General features: G+C 34.8%; 1 protein-coding gene across 1 annotated transcript in view; it reads left to right on the forward strand.

Annotated features, from left to right (window-relative positions):
* The window catches only part of fam184ab (family with sequence similarity 184 member Ab), a 109,074-nt gene that overhangs the window by 44,733 nt on the left and 41,302 nt on the right, over nucleotides 1-23,039 (forward strand). The window contains 13 exon segments of the mRNA XM_042778348.1: nucleotides 1,378-1,415; nucleotides 1,418-1,483; nucleotides 1,485-1,532; nucleotides 1,534-1,572; nucleotides 5,795-5,876; nucleotides 5,879-5,983; nucleotides 7,587-7,609; nucleotides 10,528-10,652; nucleotides 13,081-13,252; nucleotides 13,929-13,990; nucleotides 19,061-19,157; nucleotides 19,159-19,179; nucleotides 19,181-19,211. Of these exon segments, the coding sequence (XP_042634282.1) occupies nucleotides 1,378-1,415; nucleotides 1,418-1,483; nucleotides 1,485-1,532; nucleotides 1,534-1,572; nucleotides 5,795-5,876; nucleotides 5,879-5,983; nucleotides 7,587-7,609; nucleotides 10,528-10,652; nucleotides 13,081-13,252; nucleotides 13,929-13,990; nucleotides 19,061-19,157; nucleotides 19,159-19,179; nucleotides 19,181-19,211 (909 nt within the window).

Raw genomic sequence — 23,039 nt, forward strand, 5'->3', positions numbered from 1 at the left:
AATGAAAAACAACCCTTCTACGAAACCATAGGGGTTGAAGCACTCGATTTACACTCTGTTTGTGTTGTAGAGTAATTACCGTGAGAATGTGCTTTTTGCACTGCAGTAATACAATTAACATTAAGTAGTAAAGCCGTTATCAGAGACTTTTATCAAGTCTCGGAACTCTAGGTTTGCCCATGGCATTGACCATCAAAGCCGTATCACTGATAAGTGCATTTCTTTTTAAACGTTTGTAGTGAGAAAAAGAGCAGATATCAGCAACTGTAATGTAAATTGACCTAAATACAAACACTGCTTTGTATTAATATAACAGTGAAGAAATTGCAGAACCATTTAACTACAGTAGTACCAGAACAATCAAGGACACTCAAAAAACTACTCAGATGTGCCCCGCCTGACCATCCATTTCCAGTGTAACAAATGAACTGGAAGCAATATCAAATCTAAACCCAATATCAACCTTTACACTCTTTCTTTCGGTGTTTATTTTAATATTATTTATTATAGAATTTATGAATATTTAGAATTAGATTTTTAGTTTTCATTTTTCATTGTAGTGTAGGTTTGGTTAAGTTTTAGTAATTTTTATTTTTTATTTTTTTTGACATTTTCAAGTGTTAGCTTTAATTTATTTTTATTTCAGTTTCAGTAATTTTTCGTACTTCAACTTGAGTGCTTCAAAATCAAAATTTGCTTAACTCTTGTATTGTAGTGTTATTATAGTATTCAATTCATTTTGAATTATCTTTTATTTTTAGTTTTTTAGTTTTCACTTTAATTATATTTTAAGGTTATGGTTAGAGTAATTTTATGTGCTTTTAATTTTTCTGATTAGTTTTAATTTGTTTTTATTTCAATTTGAGTTATTGTAGTACTTAACAATAAAAAAAAAATTGCATGGCAAGTGTGCGCGCAGTGTTGCACCTTATCTTTTATTTATTTCTTTTATTTAGATTTATGCTTAGATTAACAAAATGGATTTAACTGTTTCGGTTTTAGACAATAACAACACTTCTTGATTCATTAATGTTGCCAAAAAAAATATTTTTATTGGAAATAAAATGCTAATAACCTTTTTATTTCTGAGGGTGACAACTGAAATTGGCTGAATTAAATTATGGGTAAGTGAAAAAAAATAAGTGTGGCTATTATTCTATTATTAACCTAGCCATGATGGACCTTTACACACATTAAATCTGGTGCAGGGTAAGCAATACTGTTGAACAATTACTGGTGATTAGTTGATGTTTTTTGCATGTCTTCAGGTTCCCACTGTTGGAAGTTTGAAAGGGATCTTTGAACACTGTCCTGCTCTCTGCGTTAGATGAACATTCAAAGCATTGACCCTCTGCTACAGTCCCTGTCTCTGGCTTTCCTCTCTGCCGTCCAGTCAGATCGGAAGCCTGCAGGCCCACCCAGAATGACTCACGAGGCTGTCAATTGGGATCTGGAATCGAAAAGTCTCGTCCTGAAGACAAGGTAGTCTGCGTCTGGAGGAGGAAAGAGGGGCGCTGCAGAAGAAAAGTCAGAACGCTGGACGAGAGGCAGAGACAGCAGATCCTCTCCCTGGTAGAAGGTACGGATCAATCCTCATCCAGTTTGCTGAATGTGGATCAGTTTAGGACTGCTAGGAGCATTTGGACCCTTTGAATCAAAACCATTTTTTTTTTTTTTTTTTTTTTTAGAATTCTTTGGACACTTTCTGATTGTCAGACATCATAAGCATGATGCTACTTGATTTTATAGAAGCAACAATGCCTCGAAAAGTAAATTAACGTTTGCTTTTTTGTTTTTTGTTGTGAAGATGCAATTAATTTAGATATTTTATATCTCAGTACCATTTGTAGTGTCCAAATAATTTTTGGACGTGCACATGATTTGTATTGTACATATTAAAAAAGAACAATTTAAAAGAAGAGCTTTCTATTTCAGTGTATTTTAAAAATGAATTTTCAACATCATTACTCCAGGCTTCAGTATCACATGATTCTTCAGAAATCATTCTAATATGCTGATTAGCTGTTCAAGAAACATTTATTATTATTATTATTATTATTATTATCCATTTTTGTGGAAACGGTGATACGTTTTTTTCTTTTTTTTTTTGACATTGGTTGTCAGATATCACAAACATGCTGCTACTAGTTGGTTTTATATTGTAAAATTGAAAAGTGATGTTCAAAAGCTGCAATGCTCATTTTTGTTTTTTATTATTATATGATTACTCTTATTTTATTAATTCATTTTGCAAATGCTAATTGGTTAGCATTTGGTTAATTTTATACAAATGCAATGATATGTTTGGGGGCACAAGTTTTTATTGCACCATATTAAAAAAAGAACTGTTTTCTATTTGAATATATTTTAAAATGAAATGAAATTTTATTCCTGGGGTGCAAAGCTGAATTTTCAGCATCATTACTCCAGTCTTCAGTGTCACATGATCCATAAGAAATCTTTTTAATATGCTGATTTGGTGCTCAAGAATCCTGTTTTCTTATTATTGTCAGTTTTTGTAGAAACCGTAATATACATTTCTTTTTAGGATTCTGTGGACACTTTCTGGTTGCTGTAGCAGCAGTTTTTGCAGATGCCACTTGGTTTTATATTTTATATCTACTGCATTGACATTTTTAAGTGTCCCAAATATGTTTTGGAGGCACAATTTGTAACTGCACAAGCCAAAAGATCTTGCAAGCATAGTTTGGTGTGTTTAAAGAAGAAATGAACGAGGAAAAAAAAGCTCTCAAGTTTGCAGAATCTGTCTGTAAGTAGGCTCAAACATCAATCTTTCTGCAGAAACATTTATTTCGCACGAAACAGTTAATCCTCTGAGACGCTCATTAGCTTAAGCTTAAAGCATAATACAAGCGCATTCTTGTGTTAAACACTCCTGCTTTAGACACAGCTAATCCCGAACCACCTATGTTTAATTCAAAATTCTCCCTCCTCACTGCAGAGCACTCAAGACCTCAGAAAATATGTCTTTTTGTGGATGGCTGGTTTGGATTGAAAAGGATTCTTATTTTTTTTCAGTGGTTTCACTCAGCTGGCAATCATTTTTCTTGTTGTGGAAAGACAGCTCATGGCTATTTATTTGACTTGCTACACAGTATGGCATTTCGTGCTGTTTTCAACGCAACAATCTGTTCTAGCAGTTTGGCTTTTTTGGCTGTCCCGTCGCATTTAGGTTTTCTTCTATTATTAATACATTGAGAGCCCCAGTAAACAGGATTGTGGGAATGGGGACCTTTGTTTTCTGCCTCCAGAAATATCCCTCTCAGCAGTTTTAGATGTAGACTTTTGGAAACTTTTAAAAAAGCTGTGGTGCAGTCCGTCATGACATTCCCCTTCCTCTTCCCAGTAGCCTCTGTCAATCTCCCCTGTTTTGATTAATGAATAAGGCAAAATCTCAACAATGAAATTATACTTTAAAGCATAAAGCTTAATAGTGAGGTTTCAGAAAAAAGGCCATGAAATAGAGAATAGCCTCTCAAAGTAGTAATCCATGTACATATAGACACACACTATTGATAAATAAATAATTGATGATATAATATATTTATGTCTGATTTTAAGATCTATGCATTTGAATTGCATGCAAAATGTTCCATCCATTTGTATTACAAGTTTTAACAAACTAATGTTTCAAACTAAATGAATGTAATGCTTTTGTCAGTCATAAAATAAATGAAACGGGTCAGATTTCTACACTAAAAAAAAAGAAAGAAATTAAATCAAATGAAAAACATGGCATAATTTATTTTTTTAATATTTCCATCTATTTGTGTATTTAAAAAAAATCATATTTTGTTGCAAATTTATTCCGTTAAAAAAATTTGAACAATGATTAAAAATGATGGCTAACAATATTCAGTTAGTTAAAATGTATGAGATTGACAGAAATTTATAGATCATAGATGATAAATATAGAATCTTTCTGATAAATATTTATGTATATCTGACATTATGTTAGCGATAGTTACTTATATGCAATTATATTGAATTTTATATGAATCTTTAAATTTAGGCCTTCTTCGTTGTATTTGAGTTATTCTGTATTTATCTATATATGTATTTATTTTCCAGAAGACTCCTATCATCTCTTTCACTTGTGTTCCATTTATCTGTTGTGGAAACACAAGACCGTGTCCTCTATGAACATTAATAAACACGTCAGATTGGGGTCAGCTGAAATCTAAATTTAGCACTTCTGTAAAACCAACTTGTCAAAAATGCAGTATGGTAGAATATATACAAAATCCATGGTATTACTTGGGCACTCTCTTAGCCTGCTGCTATGCTTGGAATATAATTCTCATTTGAAAAGGTCTCATCAAGCTTTCCAGTGTTTCTTTCTGTCGCCCACATCACGTTTTTCGTTAGCAGCACAGCCCTTGAGTTAGGTGTTACTATGACAACACACACCAATAGAGTAGAAAAAGCATGTGGAGTGATTCGCTCTTGACACATTCTGCTGGTCCTGTATGGGAAGGTTTATTTACTTGTCGCCATTTGTCTCACAGTGTCAGTGTGTGCTTCAAAGTGTCTTTCAGCTTTCACTGTTATACTTTTAGATTGAATTCATAACATTTCTGAACAAGAGTCTTTTATTGATGCCTGTTTGTGCTCTTTTCACAAACCATACTCTCATACAAACCAACTTTCACAGGCTCACTTTTAGTTTTGTGAATGTGAAAAGGGCTTCATATTACTTTTGTGCGCAGATTCAATGAAAAAATGTTTTTTCTAAATTATATTAAAGTTTATTTAAATGATTCAGAAAATTTCCTATGAAAACTTTCAGAACTCAAAGCTTCCTTCTCAGTCCAAAAAAGACCATTTATTGTAAGCAAACATCAAAAAGCACTGTGTCAAACAAACCTTTAACCGTTGTTGTATACAGCAGCTAAGCAGCTTGCTTTTTTTTTTTTTTTCCCCCGGGTTTTATGGTTGGATGTTTCAGACTTATTTTACCTCATGTAACTGCCTAATAGCCAATTGAAATATGATATGAACACGACTATTCAAGGGTTGGGGTCAGTATTTTTATTTATATATTTATTTATTTTTTTGGGAGAAATTAATATTTTTTCAGTAAAGACATTCAATTGATCAAAAGTGACATTAGAGGCATTTATTTATAATAATTTCTGTTTCAAATAAATGTTGTTCTTTTGAACTTTCTGTTCCAAGAATAAAATAATTCTAAAAAAAAGTATCAGAGGTTCAACGATAATATAAGCAGCACATGTTTTCAACATTAATCATAAGTAATTAATGTTTCTTGTTCAGCAAATCAGCAAATTTCTGAAGGATCATGTGACTGAAGACTGGAAGTAACTGATGCTGAAAATTCAGCTTTGCATCACAGGAAGAAATTCTTAATTAAAATCTATTTAAATATAATATAATTTTTTTTTTTTTTCAATTGTATAGTTTGTGTTTTATATTGTAGTTTTGATCAAATAAATTTAGTCTTGGTGAGCATAAGGGACCTTAAAAAAAAATAATATCAACTCACCCAACCCCAGTCCTTTTGAACGATTGTGTAAATAGTCATGCAATATAATAAATAGCATAGTTTAATATGGAAATAATAAATATCCAGAAACTCTATATACATTTTTAACAACGTTCTAATAAATGAATACAAATACAACAGATGGGTAATAATGAAATGTACGTGTTTAGAGTTCTTTATATTTATATACAATATATATTTATATGTAAAATAAATTTTTATATAAGGGTATCAGACCATCTTTTAAATACATTTTTCCCTCAACAGTCAATTCGAGAAGAGAAGCAGATCTATGAGAAGGAGCTCATGAACTTGCGTGCCAAATATGAAGAGGACACTGCTCACTTTAAGATGCCCACAGCCGGGCGTTGGACCGAGATCTCCAGTGGAAGCACCGGGCAGCTCTGGAGAACACGCAGGGCTTCTCTGAGAAAGAGAAGAACCGACTCCTGTCCGGTCGAGTGAACTCTGGTTCACAACACCCCACTGGCTGTCAGCCTGGGCCTAACCATACAACTTTTTTAGAGACTTCCCAGAGCTGTCCTGTTGAGATATCAGCATGACTGCACTTTAGTCGTTAGGTTTCAGACTGAAGAGTAACTCGCTGTCTAGCATCAGTCAAGAGGTGTCACACAAAACAAAAGTGAGAAAGAAACAAGAAGTGCCTTTTGAGTGCAAGTGGAAGATCAGAGAGAGCAATTGTTACAGGTTCAGGATTGGAGAACATAGTCTGTCGAAATCAGATTCAAATTGCTTTGAAAAAAAACATTTTATTAATATTTATTTACTAGTACATAAGACTCCGGGTCTGTGTGTTGAGATAATAATTACGTACATTGACATAGAAGAAACTAGATCCAAAATGTTTTAGATGTTGTGATACAACGGGTATGTCTTATACACTATTTTTTATTTATTTATTTAGTTAGTTAGGTTAGTTAGTTATTTCCAGTGTTGTTAATTGTTAACTGAAAGCGCTATTAAAATTGTTTTTTTTTTGGAATTTTAAAATAAAGATGAAATAAAATAAAATATAAATACTTAATGAAAACCCTAAAGGCTTATAAATTATAGCTAAATATAAATATTTATAAAAATGACAAAAAGCAATGACAAAACTAATAAGACTTAAACGACAATGAATATGAAAATTTAAAATATAGTAAACTATACATATTATATGTATAATACTAAACAGAGCACTGGTTAGAGTATTTTAGTAAACATATTACAGATAATTTTTTTCATTCATTTTAATTTAATGTCATTATTAATTTGAAACCATTAAAAAATTGGTAATTTGGTAATTGAAATAAAGATCAAATGAAATATAAATATTAGATGAAAAACTTAAAAATGAGACAATTAAAACTGTCGCCTTAAGTTGGAGTTAACAAAATTACATTAAACTTAAACGAAACTGGAAATAGAAAACATAAACAATAAAAGCTGATTCAAAATATTAATAAATGCTTATATATTGCATAAATAAAATAAAATAACATTGGTTAAACTGGTTTATCTACCACACTTTGATTTACTTATGTATTTTAATCAATTTTTTTTCTTTCTTGATTTTGTAAACATGAATTTGCAGCAAATACTTGATATATCAAAATACTAAATGCTAGTTTGATTGGACATCAACAACAAAAGATAGAGAAGTGTATTTTCCTACTTTTTAAAGTTTTATTTTGCTATCCTAACCAACCTTTGCCGGATCCCCTTGCACGTCTTAAATGTCAACTGCACTTCTAGACAGACATAATCTTACACTTAAATAAATAACTTACTTAGTTGTTAAAAAACAAAAAAAATCCCTTTGGTCATGTGTGTGTTATCTTGCCTGGAGCACCAAGTGAACCAGGAACTGCCAGTTTCAAACAAAAAAAACAAGGTGCATTGATGCCTCTGAAAGCACCAGCTGATTTATCTAAAGAACGACTAGAGAATAAAAGTCACATGAGAAACTTTAAAAGGTCCCTCCAATGTAATCAGGCTATAAAACACGTTTATGTTTAAATCATAACTATTTTAGGATTGTTTGTTTGAGAGAGAGAGAGAGAGAGAGAGAGAGAGAGAGAGAGAGAAGAAACACTAAACCAATAGACAGAGAGAAAGGGGAAGCGCAGGTGCCATCAGCTTAACAGCAGGAGGTTGGGTAGAAAGGAAGAGTGCGGGAGCCATGCTTCATTAAGCACAACAGTGCAAAATCCATCTCTCACATGCTGTCACACCTTCTGTCTGTCCTGCCTCCAATCTCTTCACCCTCTCCGTCCTGCACATGAGTGTCTCTTACAGGACACACTCACTCCTTATTGATTTAAAATGAAATGGAAATTATAACTTTTTTTTTCCCTCGACTGAACCGCGTCTGTTTTTGATTCTGCTAGCTGATAGCATATGAAATAAAAGTATATAAAGCTGCACAGGATTGTCAGATCTGTCACCCTTCCCCAAAATAGGCAGCTGCCAGCAGGCCGGCACATCCACATCCAAATGCTTCGTAACTTCTTAATCTTTTTGTAATTATAAATCACTCACACACAGATCGTTAGCTGAACGTCGCAGAGCAGCAGTGAGTTATGAACATTTCTTTTTTATGGTGTTCCCAGGGTGTGCGATCATTTTCAGGTCACTGAAGCCAAGGTCTAACGAGGATGGATGACTCATGCCAAGGAGGTCTGGAGTACCTGGAGAGAGAACATGCATGACAGAGTATTGTGGTTTTTTCTGACTCGGCGATACAAATTTGCTAATCTAACTGGCTAATATAAATGGGTTTTTTTTTTCAAAATTCTAATGGGAACTTATCTTGGTGGCATCAGTACTGTTTAGATTGTAAATTTTGATCCCATTCGTATGTTTTGTGGCCAATTAATTATAATTATTCAGTATTTATTAGGGATGTAATGATTCACTCAACTCACGATTCGATTCACGATTTGTGATTTCACAATTCACAATTTATTTATTTTTTTTTAAATAAAATGATATGTAGACAAATTATGAATTAAATTGTCCTTTTATTATTGCTTGACAAAATCTGACAAAATGCTGTAACTTTTTTTGTGAACTTGAAATATAACTATAATAATATTTATCTAAGGATAGCACTTGCATATTATTGCTCTTTTTGCTGGTTTTGATTGCTTCTGTTGGTCCTCTTTTGTAAGGTCGCTTTGGGTTAAAAGCGGCTGCTAAATGACTCAAATTTAAATAGAATGTAAATGTAACTAACAAAACTAAATTGAAATTTTAAAACAAGCCCCAAATCAATAAATATGTAACACAACAAAAATACCTCTCTTCATATAAGCAATTAAGTCTTTTGTACGTGCTCTCTCTTTTCCATTTAAAATTAGAGGCAACCTCTGTATTTTAATCATGATCGCAAACACAAGGAGGCTTGGTTTCTTCTCATGTGTTATCGCAGATAGAGCCCGAGCAGAAACTTATTGTGTGATAAATCCTTGTCACCAAAGGGACGGAGGTATCAAGGTAATTCATTCCCTAGATAGGTGGCGGCCGATGAGAATCTGTAGAATGTAGGACCAATAGCAGCTGCAACTCATGTCATACTAGTCAGAAAGACGCGCGTTCAGAGCGGTCTGCGTCACTATGGTCAACTATCACGTGTCACCAGCGCGACTTCCCCCTCTCCAAAACTTGTAATTAGCCATCTTGTTTGATAGCATCCAGAGCCTGCGTGGTGCTTGATTACTCGTCCCCCTAAGACTTGTCCAATATAGTAACTAACAGTGTCAGAAAATGATATTAGGAGGGTCAACAAAAGGGCTGGTGTCTTAATGCAATATACTACCAGCAGACTGCACTATACGTACTAGGAATCCCCCAGATCGGTGAGTATAAAATCAAGCATACGAACAAGAGACGTGAAGAAACCACGGGGGATTATTTGGGCCATTATGGTTTATGGTCCTTTGCTTACAAAAAGTGTTCCCGTCTCGCTTCATAGAACCCAGATTGGCCGCTGATTACAGATGGAGTTATTCTGACTAGACTTTCATCCTGGGTGATGGAACCTTTACACTTATTTACTTTGCAAGTGCCTAATACAGTCAACAGGCCTCCCGGTGGTCATCCAAAATTCTTAATTGTGTTCCGAAGACGAAGGAGCTTTGACGAGTTTGGAACCAAAGTTATCAGGTCAGTGAGAGGAGATCCGGATGTCACATTTTGGCCTGCAGTATGAGTTTAAGAGGTACAACTCCCAACGAAAGCAGGTGCGGGGGAGCACCGGGAGGCTGGTGAAATTCTCTTGACTAGGGATATTTGTTGTGGCACACAGCTGGTATTAGTCATAGTTTAAAGGAGAACTCCCAGACAGGTAGGAATTATGCGAAGGGAAGGACAGTGCGTCTAGAAGAAATAAACCATGGACGTAAACACAACGAGAACGGTTGATTATGAAAGAAAGTAAATAGAAAAATAATCAAACCACAATAAATATTTCAATGTAGATAATAGGTAAAATACAAGGGACATCACAAAACAAAGTAAAGAGAGTATCTAGCAGAAATTCAAACAGAACAAGCTACAGTATCATATGTAATCAACAACAGCACCCTCGGAATATGCGGACTGAATAATTTAACATATAGGGTCTGAGGGGGTAATAATAATAATGTAAAACAAACATACTAATGCAACTGATGACGGTCCTATGGTATGTGACTGGCCCTGATGAAAAGAACACACCAAGCGAGACACTAATAACTGACAGTAGGGCACTCAAACAGGGAAGCCACGAGCGATGGTAGAGTGTGGCCAGGTGTAAGACTTATCACACGTCCACCCGTAGGCCCAAACCCGGCAGAGCGCGGCATGCACCACATGATACACCACTGAAATGCAGTCCGAAAAAATTGGAGGCACAAAATGATAATCAATGATAGTGTCCTCAGTTTAGAGGTGATGCCGCTGACTACACATCCTTGTACATAAGCCATCATGACACCGCGTGACTCCTGTGTTAGATGAAGCCTAGGCCCTGTCCACCGCTCTGGCTTATCTTGGCGCATGCCAACACGGCTCGAGTGCGACGGTGTGTCCAAATTTTGGTGCGCAACTACTATCGGAGGAAGAACAGACCTATGAATCGGTAAGGGTCCTTTATTTATGAAGCACCACAGCACAGAGGAGCCGCGGTAGCGAGGCAGGGCCCAAGGGATGGGAGTTTTCTGGGAGGGATTTTCGGTGGGTGGACGTCACAGCATGGATCCTTTGGTAACCATCGACACACCCGTATTGGTTCACGGAGGCCAGTTAGACCCGGAAGAGGTGCCATTGGATATTTGTGTGGGCTTCAATATAGGGATGGAGTGAACTATGTCACACAATGATGAGCTATCGCGGAATCGCCGCGGCCCATGTCGTTCGTCCGTGCTAAACCCATACAATGTTTTAAACAGGCTGACTGTAAGGCTCGTCGCTCCTCAGGCCACCACGCACCCACCATAACGGCAAAGGCTTTTCACAACGCATTCTTGTAGGTGATGTGTGTATAATATGTGACGTGGAATTTGATTGGATGTGGACTTTCACGTGTTAATCAACATGGGCAAGGAGCTCGCCACTGTGCTTTTTGAGATGAGAAGAAGAGCTAGTACTATCTCCTTATCAGCGTAATTTATGTCAACTTCTATCTGCGATATCTCTTTCGCGTTCTCATCAACTTGTTCTCATTGGGGGTAATGTTTTAAGACCCATACAAGAATCAATCAATGAGAAGATTTATAGTTATACTGTATATAGTATTACAGTAGAATGCGCGATGTGATATAATAAGATATATATAATTATGCCATTTTGTGTAGTGATTTTATGCACGATCAAAAAACTGCATTTCATATTTGTAAATGTCACAGGATGGCTAGTTGATTAGTTTCTGTATGATTATATTTCCAGGAGAGCTCAATTAAAGCTGAAAGAATCTTGATGATGAATAAGAGATAGTTACTCATTTCTTCTCGTGCCTTGATTTTTGCATATTGCAAAGCGGTGTCATCTTATTTTTTTCCAACTTTAACTTGAACAGATATTAGGTGGATTTCCTAAGGGCAATACCCTGGACATGTTTGCAAATTAAGTTTCCAGATAGTGATGCCTTCAAAATAACCACAGCCTAAAAAGAGATTTGAATATGATTAAAGGAAAAAGTGTCATATGAATTCGGATTCATACATTCTAGGATAAGTAGCAACTGACAGGATTTTATAAGCTTTTTAAAAATGTGAATTGAATCACCACTGATGCAATCCCAACACACGGTTGTCTTTGATTTTCCAACAACATCAACTTGTTATCATCATGGTTGGTACTGTCATCATTTGGGTAATCAGCTCGTCCCCTGTTTGGAGTTTCCCATAGGAAAATGGAGGAAACAGTTTTTTAATTTGAAAATGAAGGGAACTTAGCCTCCCTCCTCAGAGGAACAAAGAACCCCTTTTTTTTTTTTTTAACCATGAAGGTAACTGTGAAAAAGTTCCTTTTCCCCGAGAAGAAAAGCCCTCCAAAATAGCCCCCAAAACCCCTCCAGCATGGCCAAACAGTGAGGGGTTTATGCACCCCCTTTTTTTTTCTTTGTCTTGTCAACCATTTTTTAGTTAGGAAGCCCCTGTGATCTTATTGTAGAAGATTATCCCTGCTATTATACTAGTCCCTGAGCCTGGTTTCTGAGCTGGCCTGGGCTGGTCCTTGAAGTCCGTTTTTTTGCTCAGTGAAGCAGCTAAAAAGTACACGAAAAAGCCTCTAAAGACCAGCTCAACAGTATCCCACTAAGACTTGTAAAACAGTAGTTTAAGGTGTTTTGTTTTCTCTTTTTGTTGGGTCGCCCCAGCGAGACTAGCTGCCTTGCGTAGCTCCCTAGGGTATTATTGTAAAGTATCTATATTATATTTTGGAAGCATTTAGTTTTATGGGGTTAATACATTTGTACAATGTCTAAGAATTAAAAATGTAGTGTTATAATAATTCTAATACATAGCATTTCACAATTTAATTTCTAAATATCTGTTAGTACGGTTTGTTTAAAATGAATAAAACTACAGTAATTTATGTATTATGTTGTTACGTTACATTCACGTTGACGTTATTTATCACTGGACGAGAGCTATAGAGATATTGAGTATTTATTATATGTGGAACCTGTGTGACAAGTCCTTGTTAGTAATTAATAGTTAAATAAATTATTGTTGTGTTCTCTTGTTACTTAGAGGTTTAATTACAAAACTTCAAAAATAGTTTTGAATAAGATAGTTGCTCAGCTAACTAAATCACTCATTTCATAATATCATAGATATTATAATATATTCTAAGATCATAATATCGAGACAATAATATTATAACACCGAAAACATTACAATAACATCTTATATAATATATCCTGTCTCTAGATATATATATCAACTATATCTCATATATCATATATAGATTATATAACGTGGGTAATAACTACGTAACCTTGACAGAGTGCTAATATATAACACACGAATAGGTATAGGTTAATCAGGAACTCTATTCTTTACTAGGTGTCCTTTCCCTTCAACACAGAGACAAAGGCATCTGCGCAAAAGTGGTGTAACTTCTGCTGTTCCTCAGGTGAAGTCGACCCCAGGAGCTGATGAAGTCATGGAGAGCGAGGGGGCTCAGTTTCTGCTGAGGGACACATCTTCCAAATCTGAAGGACGCCCAGAAGAAGCTGTCTAGAAGAGCTGACTGCCACGCGATCCAGACTCAGAGAGACCAGCAAGTCTCTTAACAGCCGTTCAGGTCCTGTTACCCAAAAGCAATTACTCCAAAAATAATGAGAAAAGAGACATGCTCAACAGTCGGCAATAACTTCATCTGCCCCTGCCCGTTTTTTGCAGACATTTTTTTTATTAAAGTTGATTGTGTACTTTTTTTAAATATACAACTTTTGCCCCTCAGTTCCCAATGAATAGCTTCTAAAAAACACCTGCAAGTGAGTTCATCATTAATGAAACCGAGTAAATTAAGTGCTCTGTTGAATTATACCCACCTGCGTTTTTTGGCCCCTATCAACGACACTTTTCATTTAGAGAGGCCTTCTCACACGGTTCCCTCGAATTCCTGTGTCCTTGACCTGAAGCAAACAGGTTTCTCTGGAGGGACCGTGCCAATAATGAATCCGACCTGTATGAGTGAGAAGGTGTGTGTGTGCGTGAGAGAAGAAATGAGTGAGTTGAGAAAATGAAAATTAATAGGTCCATCTCCCGGACCCAGTTTGATTGAGGCGTGGAACAAAGCACCCCTCTCTCAATCCTGAGTGCCGCGTGTTAGACCTCGCAATTATTGGGGTCATGTGCTTAATGGCTCATCAGAGCTAATGTTACGCTCTCGGTTCTTGGTCCCTCAGGGAGAGATGGAGACTCGAGAAACAACAGCATGGATTCCAAACTGCGCGGACGCTACCCAAGAGTGAAGAGAAGCGCAAAGAAAATGGAGTAAAAGAGTGGCCCTGGACTTTTAGCTGAAGTGACCGAGAACGCTCAGGTAAAGAAGCACGGATGTTTGATGTGTTACACGAGGGAGAGGTTTCTTGAAATGTGCTCTCAGAAATTGTTTACTCACACCCCAGAGAGTATATTTAGGGACATCAGCTAAATATTGTGACAAACCCTGTCCCTTGCTTTTCCAGGTCATGAAACAAAAAACTGTCAAATAACTCCATATAAAATAGGCATTTTTCCCCCAAACAGATAGTTTACCTATTATCCATCTTTGTTGTGCTGGGAGCCTATGATAGCATGGGCCAGATCAAGATCACAGATAGATTATTTTTTAATTTACCTTATCAAAACCCATTGTCTCCATTGGTTATCACGTAGTCTCTTTGTTTTTAGTTTGTACTGTTTGTTTGTTTAAATAATGTTTTTAATAACATTTCAATCCATAGTTGAGTGGTCGGTTGTTTGACTTTTATTTTATGTTATTCATGTAATGGGTACTGCTTTCTCCTTGGAGTATATTGTGATTAATTCTTTGTTTTGTTTTTCATTATTCTCCGCTGTTGTTTTTTAATCTATTTCATGCATATATATATATATAGATATATATATTATAGATATATCTTATATATATATAAATAATACATGATATATACTTGGTTTTTAAAGCATTAGGCAAGGTCCCACAATATGTAAGAAAAAGTAATTAATAAGACAATAATATCAATTATTTTGTCTAAATACTATATCCTTTAATGTGAAAAGAAATAATAATAATGTCAATCACAGATTAATAACAGTTGTTTTATTAAATGGTCTTACCTTTGTTTCCTTCATATTATCCTTTAATTTATTTATTTTCATAATTATGTTTAACATTAATGCAAGGCGCCCAACAAATTGTGCAAAAAACAATTATAGCTATTCTAAATAAATTAGCTTATTTTACTTTTTTAATTTATATTTAAAAAAACAGCTTGTTTATTTTATTTTTGATTATAATTAGATTGTTTTTTTGCTAAGTGCTATTTATAGTGAAATTTCAAACAATTGTAAAAAATCAAATAAAACATTGTTATTACTATAAATACTTACTAATAATAATAATATTCACATATAATATTATTATTAGACGTTTCTTTTTTTTTTCTTTTTTTTGTCAGTTAATTTTGTGCAGTTTAGGAAAAACTGGCCATACAAAAAAGTATTTCCAGTGTTAGAAGAGGGCTTTACTGAATTCAAACACCTTGACATTATAGGTAGTTTAGAAAATCAACATTCTTAAGAATATTCTGGCCATACTTTTACATTACTTGAGGGAAAGTAAACAATGACAATGTTTATTTTAAACAATGATTCTTTCACACCTTTTTTTTAGCTCACTAGTTGATTTTCATGAAAAGGGTGAACTGTCCTTTTTTAAGTGTTCGTTACACAAGCAGGCACTTCTCATTCTTATACATTCTCTCCTTCTTCACCAAGCTATGTGATTGACTTTGTGTATCATTTAAAAATCCCCAGGCAGCTGTAAGTGTTTTGGCATTGCCCCTCAAAAAAGCTTGTGTGCCTAATCATTAGCAATGCTTACAACCATGTTTTAATATCACATAAGACAATGGATCATTAGTATAACCCTGATTTGTATTGGACTAAATCTAAGAGCCATCGCTATAGGAATAGTTCACAACCCAAAAAATGAAAAATCTGTCATCATTTACTACCCTTAAGTTGTTAAATTTCTCTCTTCCTTCTGAACACAGAAGAAGTTATTTTGAATGTGGTAAGCCAACGCATTTCTCGTTTCCCTATTGACTTCCACAGTATTTTTTGTCTCTATGGAAATCATGGCTACCAGCAACTGTTTTGGATGACCCTGATTCTTCAAAATGATCTTCTTTTATGTTCCGCAGTAGAAAGAAACTCATACAGGCTTGGAACAACTTGAGGGTGAGTAAATGATGACAGAATTTTATTTTTGAACTTCACTTTCAGAACATTTTGGCTACTTTGTGTGTTTTCATAGTTTTGCAAAGTTACCATTACGCCACTAAAACATCCCCTGAAAACGCTAAAAATGAGCTAACTAGGAAGGTTGAAGATGAATTGGCCCTAAGCAGATGCTCAACATGCTTTAATCTGACAATCACAAAGACATTTATGGGATTTCATCCTTGGTAGCGCTCATTTTCCAACACATTTGTTCTGGAGTGGTGCCCTGGAGCATGATATTTTGGGCTTTAACGTTGTTATTTTAGGAGAATGTTGGACCAATGTAAGCTTGTTTATGCTCAAAATAAAGTGCTGGTATGAACTGTTGGATCTAGGTCAAGAGACTCTTATTTCAAGAGATGCCTTGTTTTGAATATAAAGTGAAAAAAAAAAGTGTGACATAGGATTTTCATATGGTAGGAGTTTCCATGGCCTCACACGCCTTAGCAACAATTTTTAAGTCCTCCAATTAGTAAAGGTTCTCCAACTGATATCATTTATATAGGGCTGAGGAATTAATTAATGAAAGTTTAAAGAGGTCTACCTCCATGGAAACGGGTTTAATGGCTTAGAAAATAATAATACTACACAAAAAATCTCTATGGTTTTTAATTTTTATTTATTTTAATTTTATTTTTTCAGTTTTAGTATTTTTAGTACTTCAGCTTCAACACATATTTAACTCCGGTAGTTTGCCACAGGCCAAGGCAGCATTTCTACTTTTTATTTACATTTCATCTATTTTGTTTTAAGTTTTGCATCTATTTATGATTCTATATATGAATATGCTATCAAAAAAAGGTGAGAAATATAAGTTTAAGTGTAGTTGTTAATAACAACATTGTAATTAGGGGAAAAACTGGCTGTTAAGGGTTAAAAAGGTGAGAACTAACATATATTTAAAAAAAAAATGTTTTAAACCTGTAGGAGAATATGAAGTTAGCATATAGACAAGGGTGTTCCTCAACGTGATCCTTCAGCACATCATCATAGGACAAATGTCTGGCAGACTTTGTGTTGCAAGTGTTACCAGAGGGTTTGTTCATCAATGTGCCAATCTGTCAGACACAGGCCCTTGCATCTGCACAGTCTTACACATGAATGTGTGTTGTACAATTACACCCACAGCTGCAGCACACAATGAAGTTCATAAAAACTCCAGATGGATCCTCCGCTTTGAGGCAGCGACCGTCTGGATGTCAAAAAAAAAAAACTGTTTTATTGCCAGTTTTGTTTGCTGGACTGACAGCTTTGCACTGAGATCATTTATGAAGACAAATGGACTCCCTGTAAGAGTTTATAAAGGTGATAAAGCCACATCCAGGAACTTCTGTTCAGCTCCGAAGTGCTGGTTAATGTTACCAGCTCCTCTTGTAATGCACACCATGAGTGGATGAGGCAGTTGCTAGTGTGCGTGTGTTTGTTTTTGACTTAGCTATAATGTTAGAGACAAAAAACTCCATTAACAATTCCTAACATGTCTGAAAAAAACTATTTCCAATTACTCTGAATTGTTTGGAAGAGAGAGGAGTGATGGGTTTGGAGTACGACCAGGCTGGATTTGAAGATGCAGCTCGTGAAGCATGTCTAACCACTTGGCCATGACTTGTAATTTAGCTTTTTGTCTGTTTATTTGACATATAATCCATACCTGGGGTGGCATATTTTGCCCCTTAATTTTTTCAAGGTGTTTTCCAGAACATTGTGAATATATTATAAAGTAGGCAAGTGCCATGGAATATCTTAGAAGTTATTCTCTGGTGCGATCCATAAAACAAGTATTATCTACATATTTTTACATAATGAATAATAATGCATGCTTTTTTTTTTTGAACTCTTCAGTGTTATATGTATATTCTATGTTATAATTATATATATCCTGCACACTGAAGTAGTGCAGGCAAAAAGTGACTTGAAATATTGAAAAATGTAAGAGAAGTTATGCTGTTTTAAACTGTATGCATTTTCCCTTTTAAATTCATATACATTTGTAATTTATATTTACATTGTTTATGCTGACTGCTATAATTCATCTATTTTAAAGTACACCCTATTTTTATGCTGATTTCATTAAATATATATCACAAGTATTATATTTCTCACACTGAAGGACCATTTAAAATGAACTAGTGAAGGTAAAAATGTGATAAAAATTTGGTTAGAATATAGAACAGTCTCTTTTTGCAATTAATATTAATTTTGTAATTTATTTTACATTGTTATTGCTTACTATATCTATCTATCTATATATATATATATATATAGTATACTATATAAATATAGTAATATTTTATAGTATATGTATGTCCCTAGTACTTATTATTAGATGAATTATCTAGTAGTGTAGTTCTATATTATTATATATATCGTATTATATATGAATAAATCATAAATAATGCTTGTTCTCTCAGTGTATATATCAATGATGCAGTTTTTTTGCCACCATAAACGAACAGATAAATCAACATGTGTATTTAAAAAAAATTACAATTACAGCCTTAGTGCTTATTGCTGTGGACTCAGGCAGCTTTCAAAGTGCCCAAACTCTCATTACAGCTTTCATTTCCTCTTAAGCAGCAATTAAGAGAAATTTCACACCTTTAAAAGGTTTCACAGTGTCTCCGAGTGTGTGAGGTGCTCCACACTGACAGTTATTTGGGCATTTTCTGTAGCACAGACTTAATAGTCACAGATTTCAGCTCAGTGCGGCACTCTCATGACGTCCTGCAATTACACCACGTAATGTGGCAGTTAACCTCTTCTGTGACCTCCACCGCTGTGCAGCAGAGAAAATGTAGGCGCATTAAAAGATCTGCGGAGCATGTGAAGAGGGCCCGGCTCATTTAGCAGCCGTTAATAATCAATGGACCACTGACCCAGGATTTTTTTTGTATAGGTTATTATATTTAATGTGTGCACCAGCAGAAGCCAACTGTGTCTTGTTTTGTTATCAGATTTGTGTCAAAAGGTGCACAAAAAACAAAATGTAGTTTATATATACGCACAAAACAGTATGATCATTAGTGTTTTTTTTTTTTTTTTTTGACCACAGGCAAGAGTGTAAGAAACTGCGTGAGGAGCTGCGTGAAGAGCATGAGGAGAATAAAAGGTCAGCGCTCACTCAGCTGGCACAGAATAAAGATCAGGAGACTGTGCTCCGCCAGAGAGAGCCTGGCAGAGGAAGGTGGAGGACCTTCTGGAGCAGGGGTCAGAAACACATGATCAAAAAAAATAAAACAAAAACCCAAAAAAACGCATCTACTATACTAATCACTGTAAACCGTGTCTCATGTTGAGACCACTGTGGTCATCCTATGGGGGTCCTTGTTGATTTTTCACAACTGGTTTATGAATATTGGCATTATTACTGAGTGGCACATTTGGGCCCCATAGAATCACAATAATTGCATACCTCTACAAAGTACAGAAAATAATACCCTAGGCCCTACCAAAAAAACAGTAAGTGTTTGAGGCTTAGTAAAGATTTTATTTAATAAGAAATTAATACTTTATTCAGCAAGGACACATTACATTTGTTTAAAAAAAATGGCAATGCTGTTCTTTTAAACTTCTATTCATCAAAGAATCCTGAAAAAATGATTTAATGGATTTCACAAAATTATAAGGACAGCACAACTGTTTTCAGTATTGATAATAATAAGATATTATTTTCACCACATTGGACACCCAATAGCATATTAGAATGATCTGTGAAGGATTTTGTGATAGCAATGTAATGAAATTCAGCTTTGCATCACATAAATAAATGACAAAATTAAATTTTAAAATATTAAATATTTATTTTAAATTGTAATATTATTTCACACTATTACTGTAAAAATGTATGTTTTTTTAAACCATGTTATTTTCAATCAAATAATGCACCGTGGTGAACCTAAGAACGTCAAAAACATTACAAAAATCTAACCAACCAAACACTTGTGCACTTCTAAGCAAGCCTCCATTTGGTTGAGCATCCTGTCCTGACCAACACAGTAACACTGGCTTAACCAGTGATTTAAAGGGATACTCCACCCCAAAATGAAAATTTTGTCATTAATCACTTACCCCCATTGCGGTTCGTTCCCAAACCTGTAAAAAGCTTCGTATCATGTTCGGGAACACAATTTAAGAATAAATTTTGGCTGAAAAAAAACTTGGAGGCCTGGTGACTGTCCCCCATAGACGCACCAAGTAAACGTAACAGTGTCAAGGTCCAATAAAAGGTATGGAAGTCGTCGTCAGAATAACTCATCTGCCTTCAATATGTGCAATCTGGGTTAATATGAAGCGACAGGAACACTTTTTTAAAAAAAAAAGCGAAGAAACACAAAAATAATGACTTTAATTCAACTAATTTCTTTGTACAAAACGATCTCCTCCTGTGGTCTCCCTCCATATCATCACCGTATGCTGTGTAAGGCTCTTCTGTGTCATCCGCGCCGACAATGATGCACTGTTTGCTATGTGTATTTCGCTTTTGATTTGAAAATAAAACAAGCACATCCTTGTGGCGCGGATGACACAGAAGAGCATACACAGCATACGGTGATATGGAGAGACGGAGCTTTTACAGGTTTGGAATGACATGGGGGTAAGTGATTAATGACAAAATTTTCAATTTGGGGTGGAGTATCCCTTTAAATCTGTCGGCGGCGCTACCCGAAAAAAAATAATGGGTTTATTGGTTGGGGGGGGGGGGAACAACCAATGGCAGAAATGGAAGGAAGGGTTCAGAAAACCCTCACATGTTTTTGTTGCATTTCTCTGTTTGGTTGAAGCCTGTTGGCAGAGACATTGCTACAGTTCTCTTAACCATGCAAAAAGACTACATGTACCCCTCACAGTAAAGCTAGACGAAATAGATCAATCTCGGGAATACATGCTTTAATAAACTGCAAACCCCAAAGACACTTTTTAAAAGGATATAAGCATCAGTGAAATACAACAGTAGTTGAAACTCCAGGCCTTAATCCACACTTTTTTTTTTTTTTGATTTACTGTTGCATTTGATACAATAACCAAACACAGATACTAAAAAAACAAACAATCCACAAAAAAAAAAAAAACCAAAAAAAACAATACAAAACATTAATAATAACTATAAACCACACACCAGTTTTTAGTAATCAAATCAGGCCACAAACACATACCACCATAACTGCAGCTTTTGAAAGATAGATACCTAATTTTACTAAGAAAGTCAATTTACTGAACTTGTTTACTGCTTGTTTGTTCACGAAGCTCTCAAATCATTTAAGAAAGTAAATATACTAAACTTTTTTACACACAAAACCATTACACGAACATCTTCAGAAAATTTTGAAAGCATTAAAAGGGAATTGGGTTTTGTTACACCCAACCATGATAATGCCCATGGGTGAGAAAATTGTGCAAGTAATTATTAAAAATGATCTGTGCATTATCCCTCATATGATTTCCAGGTTTGTGGTGGGTATCATAATATCCAAAGGACACATTATAACTTACAATTCAGTTGATTTGCTTTTAAACTGCGGTTCATGTGATATACTCACCAATTAGATATTCTCTAGCTGCCTCTATTCATTATTTTCAGCTTTAATCACAAGATTATGACAAAAGCCAGCAGTTCAGCCTTGCTACAATAGTCATTAGCTCCATTCAGTGACCTCCTGGTGTCTGGACTTTGTTTTATAGCTAATTATTTTTCCATGTTCTACTTGTCCTCGTCTAGAGTACAGAAACAGAATAATGACACAGTGGTGAAAGCATTTCAGACCCTGTTAGAGACCTTATGCAAGGCCCTATTCAAAATCCACTTAAAACCACAAGCGACCTCAGGCAAGCATCGCTAACGCTGTTTTCTCATGATAGAGTATAACTCTTCCAGCACTGTTTAAGCTATGCACGTTATTGATGCCTCAAATCTTTAGGTGTATTGAGAAGAGGTGTGCTACTACATTTCTAAGCATTCAATCTTGTGGGGTTTTGCATCGCTTGAAGGATGGACCCGGACAACATTTTTAGAGAGGAGAGTATCAGAGACTCGACAATGGGCTCTTTTGAATTGAGCCAGTAATGGTAAATAGCAACACCACGACAACTTCACAGCAATATGGAAGCAAGTTTTATATAGACAAGCACCATTTCTATACAAAAACCATTTCTACATAAAAGTACATTTCCATTTAAGACAAATTCACAAATTATGACACATTCACAATTATTTAAAATAAATTAAAAAAAATATTTTAAAATTGTATTATCTTTATTTGATTTTATTTTTATTTTTATTTTAATTTATATTTGTATTATTGATTTTATTTTAATTTATTTTAAAGGAAAATTTAAAAATAAATTAAAAAAATCTTAAATTATTATCTTTATTTGATTTTAATTTTAATATATATTTTATTTTTTTATAATTTGATTTATATTTGTATTATTGATTTTATTTTAATTTATTTTAAAGAAATCTTAATGTTAATCTGTCACTGCTTATCACTTTTGGGGAAATGTTGCAAATTACAATATTGTGTTTTTTCAGTAATTTATATGGAAATTAACTTGCTTTTACATAACTGGTTATCCTCTCCAGAGTGGGAGTGTGATACTTGGCTTGCTGGGAAGATTATATTAGAAATGCTATTTTTTTGCTGTGAACAAAGTGATTTGTGCCAACTTAGTTTTGCATTCTTTTTTATTGCAGATCACAGAAGACATTGTTTTGCCACACCCTTGTGTGTGTGTGTGTGTGTGTGTGTGTGTGTGTGTGTGTGTGTGTGTGTGTGTGTGTGTGTGTGTGTGTGTGAGTGTGCACCCACATGTTACAAAAAAAATTATTTTTTAGTGGTTTTAGTGAATAGTTTTATGGCATTGTTCATACCTGTGTGGGGTCATGGCTGGAAAAAACAGCTACTTTGAGTCTCAAATTCACTTTATTATTTCCCACTACAAATAATCAAATGGATTCAACTCACTCAGATTTAGTTTAGTTTACCAGCTGTATTTTGACATTATTTAAAAACATATTTAATAGCAATACGTAA

This window comes from Cyprinus carpio, chromosome A20 (assembly GCF_018340385.1).
Source record: "Cyprinus carpio isolate SPL01 chromosome A20, ASM1834038v1, whole genome shotgun sequence".
Classification (NCBI taxonomy): Eukaryota; Metazoa; Chordata; class Actinopteri; order Cypriniformes; family Cyprinidae; genus Cyprinus; species Cyprinus carpio.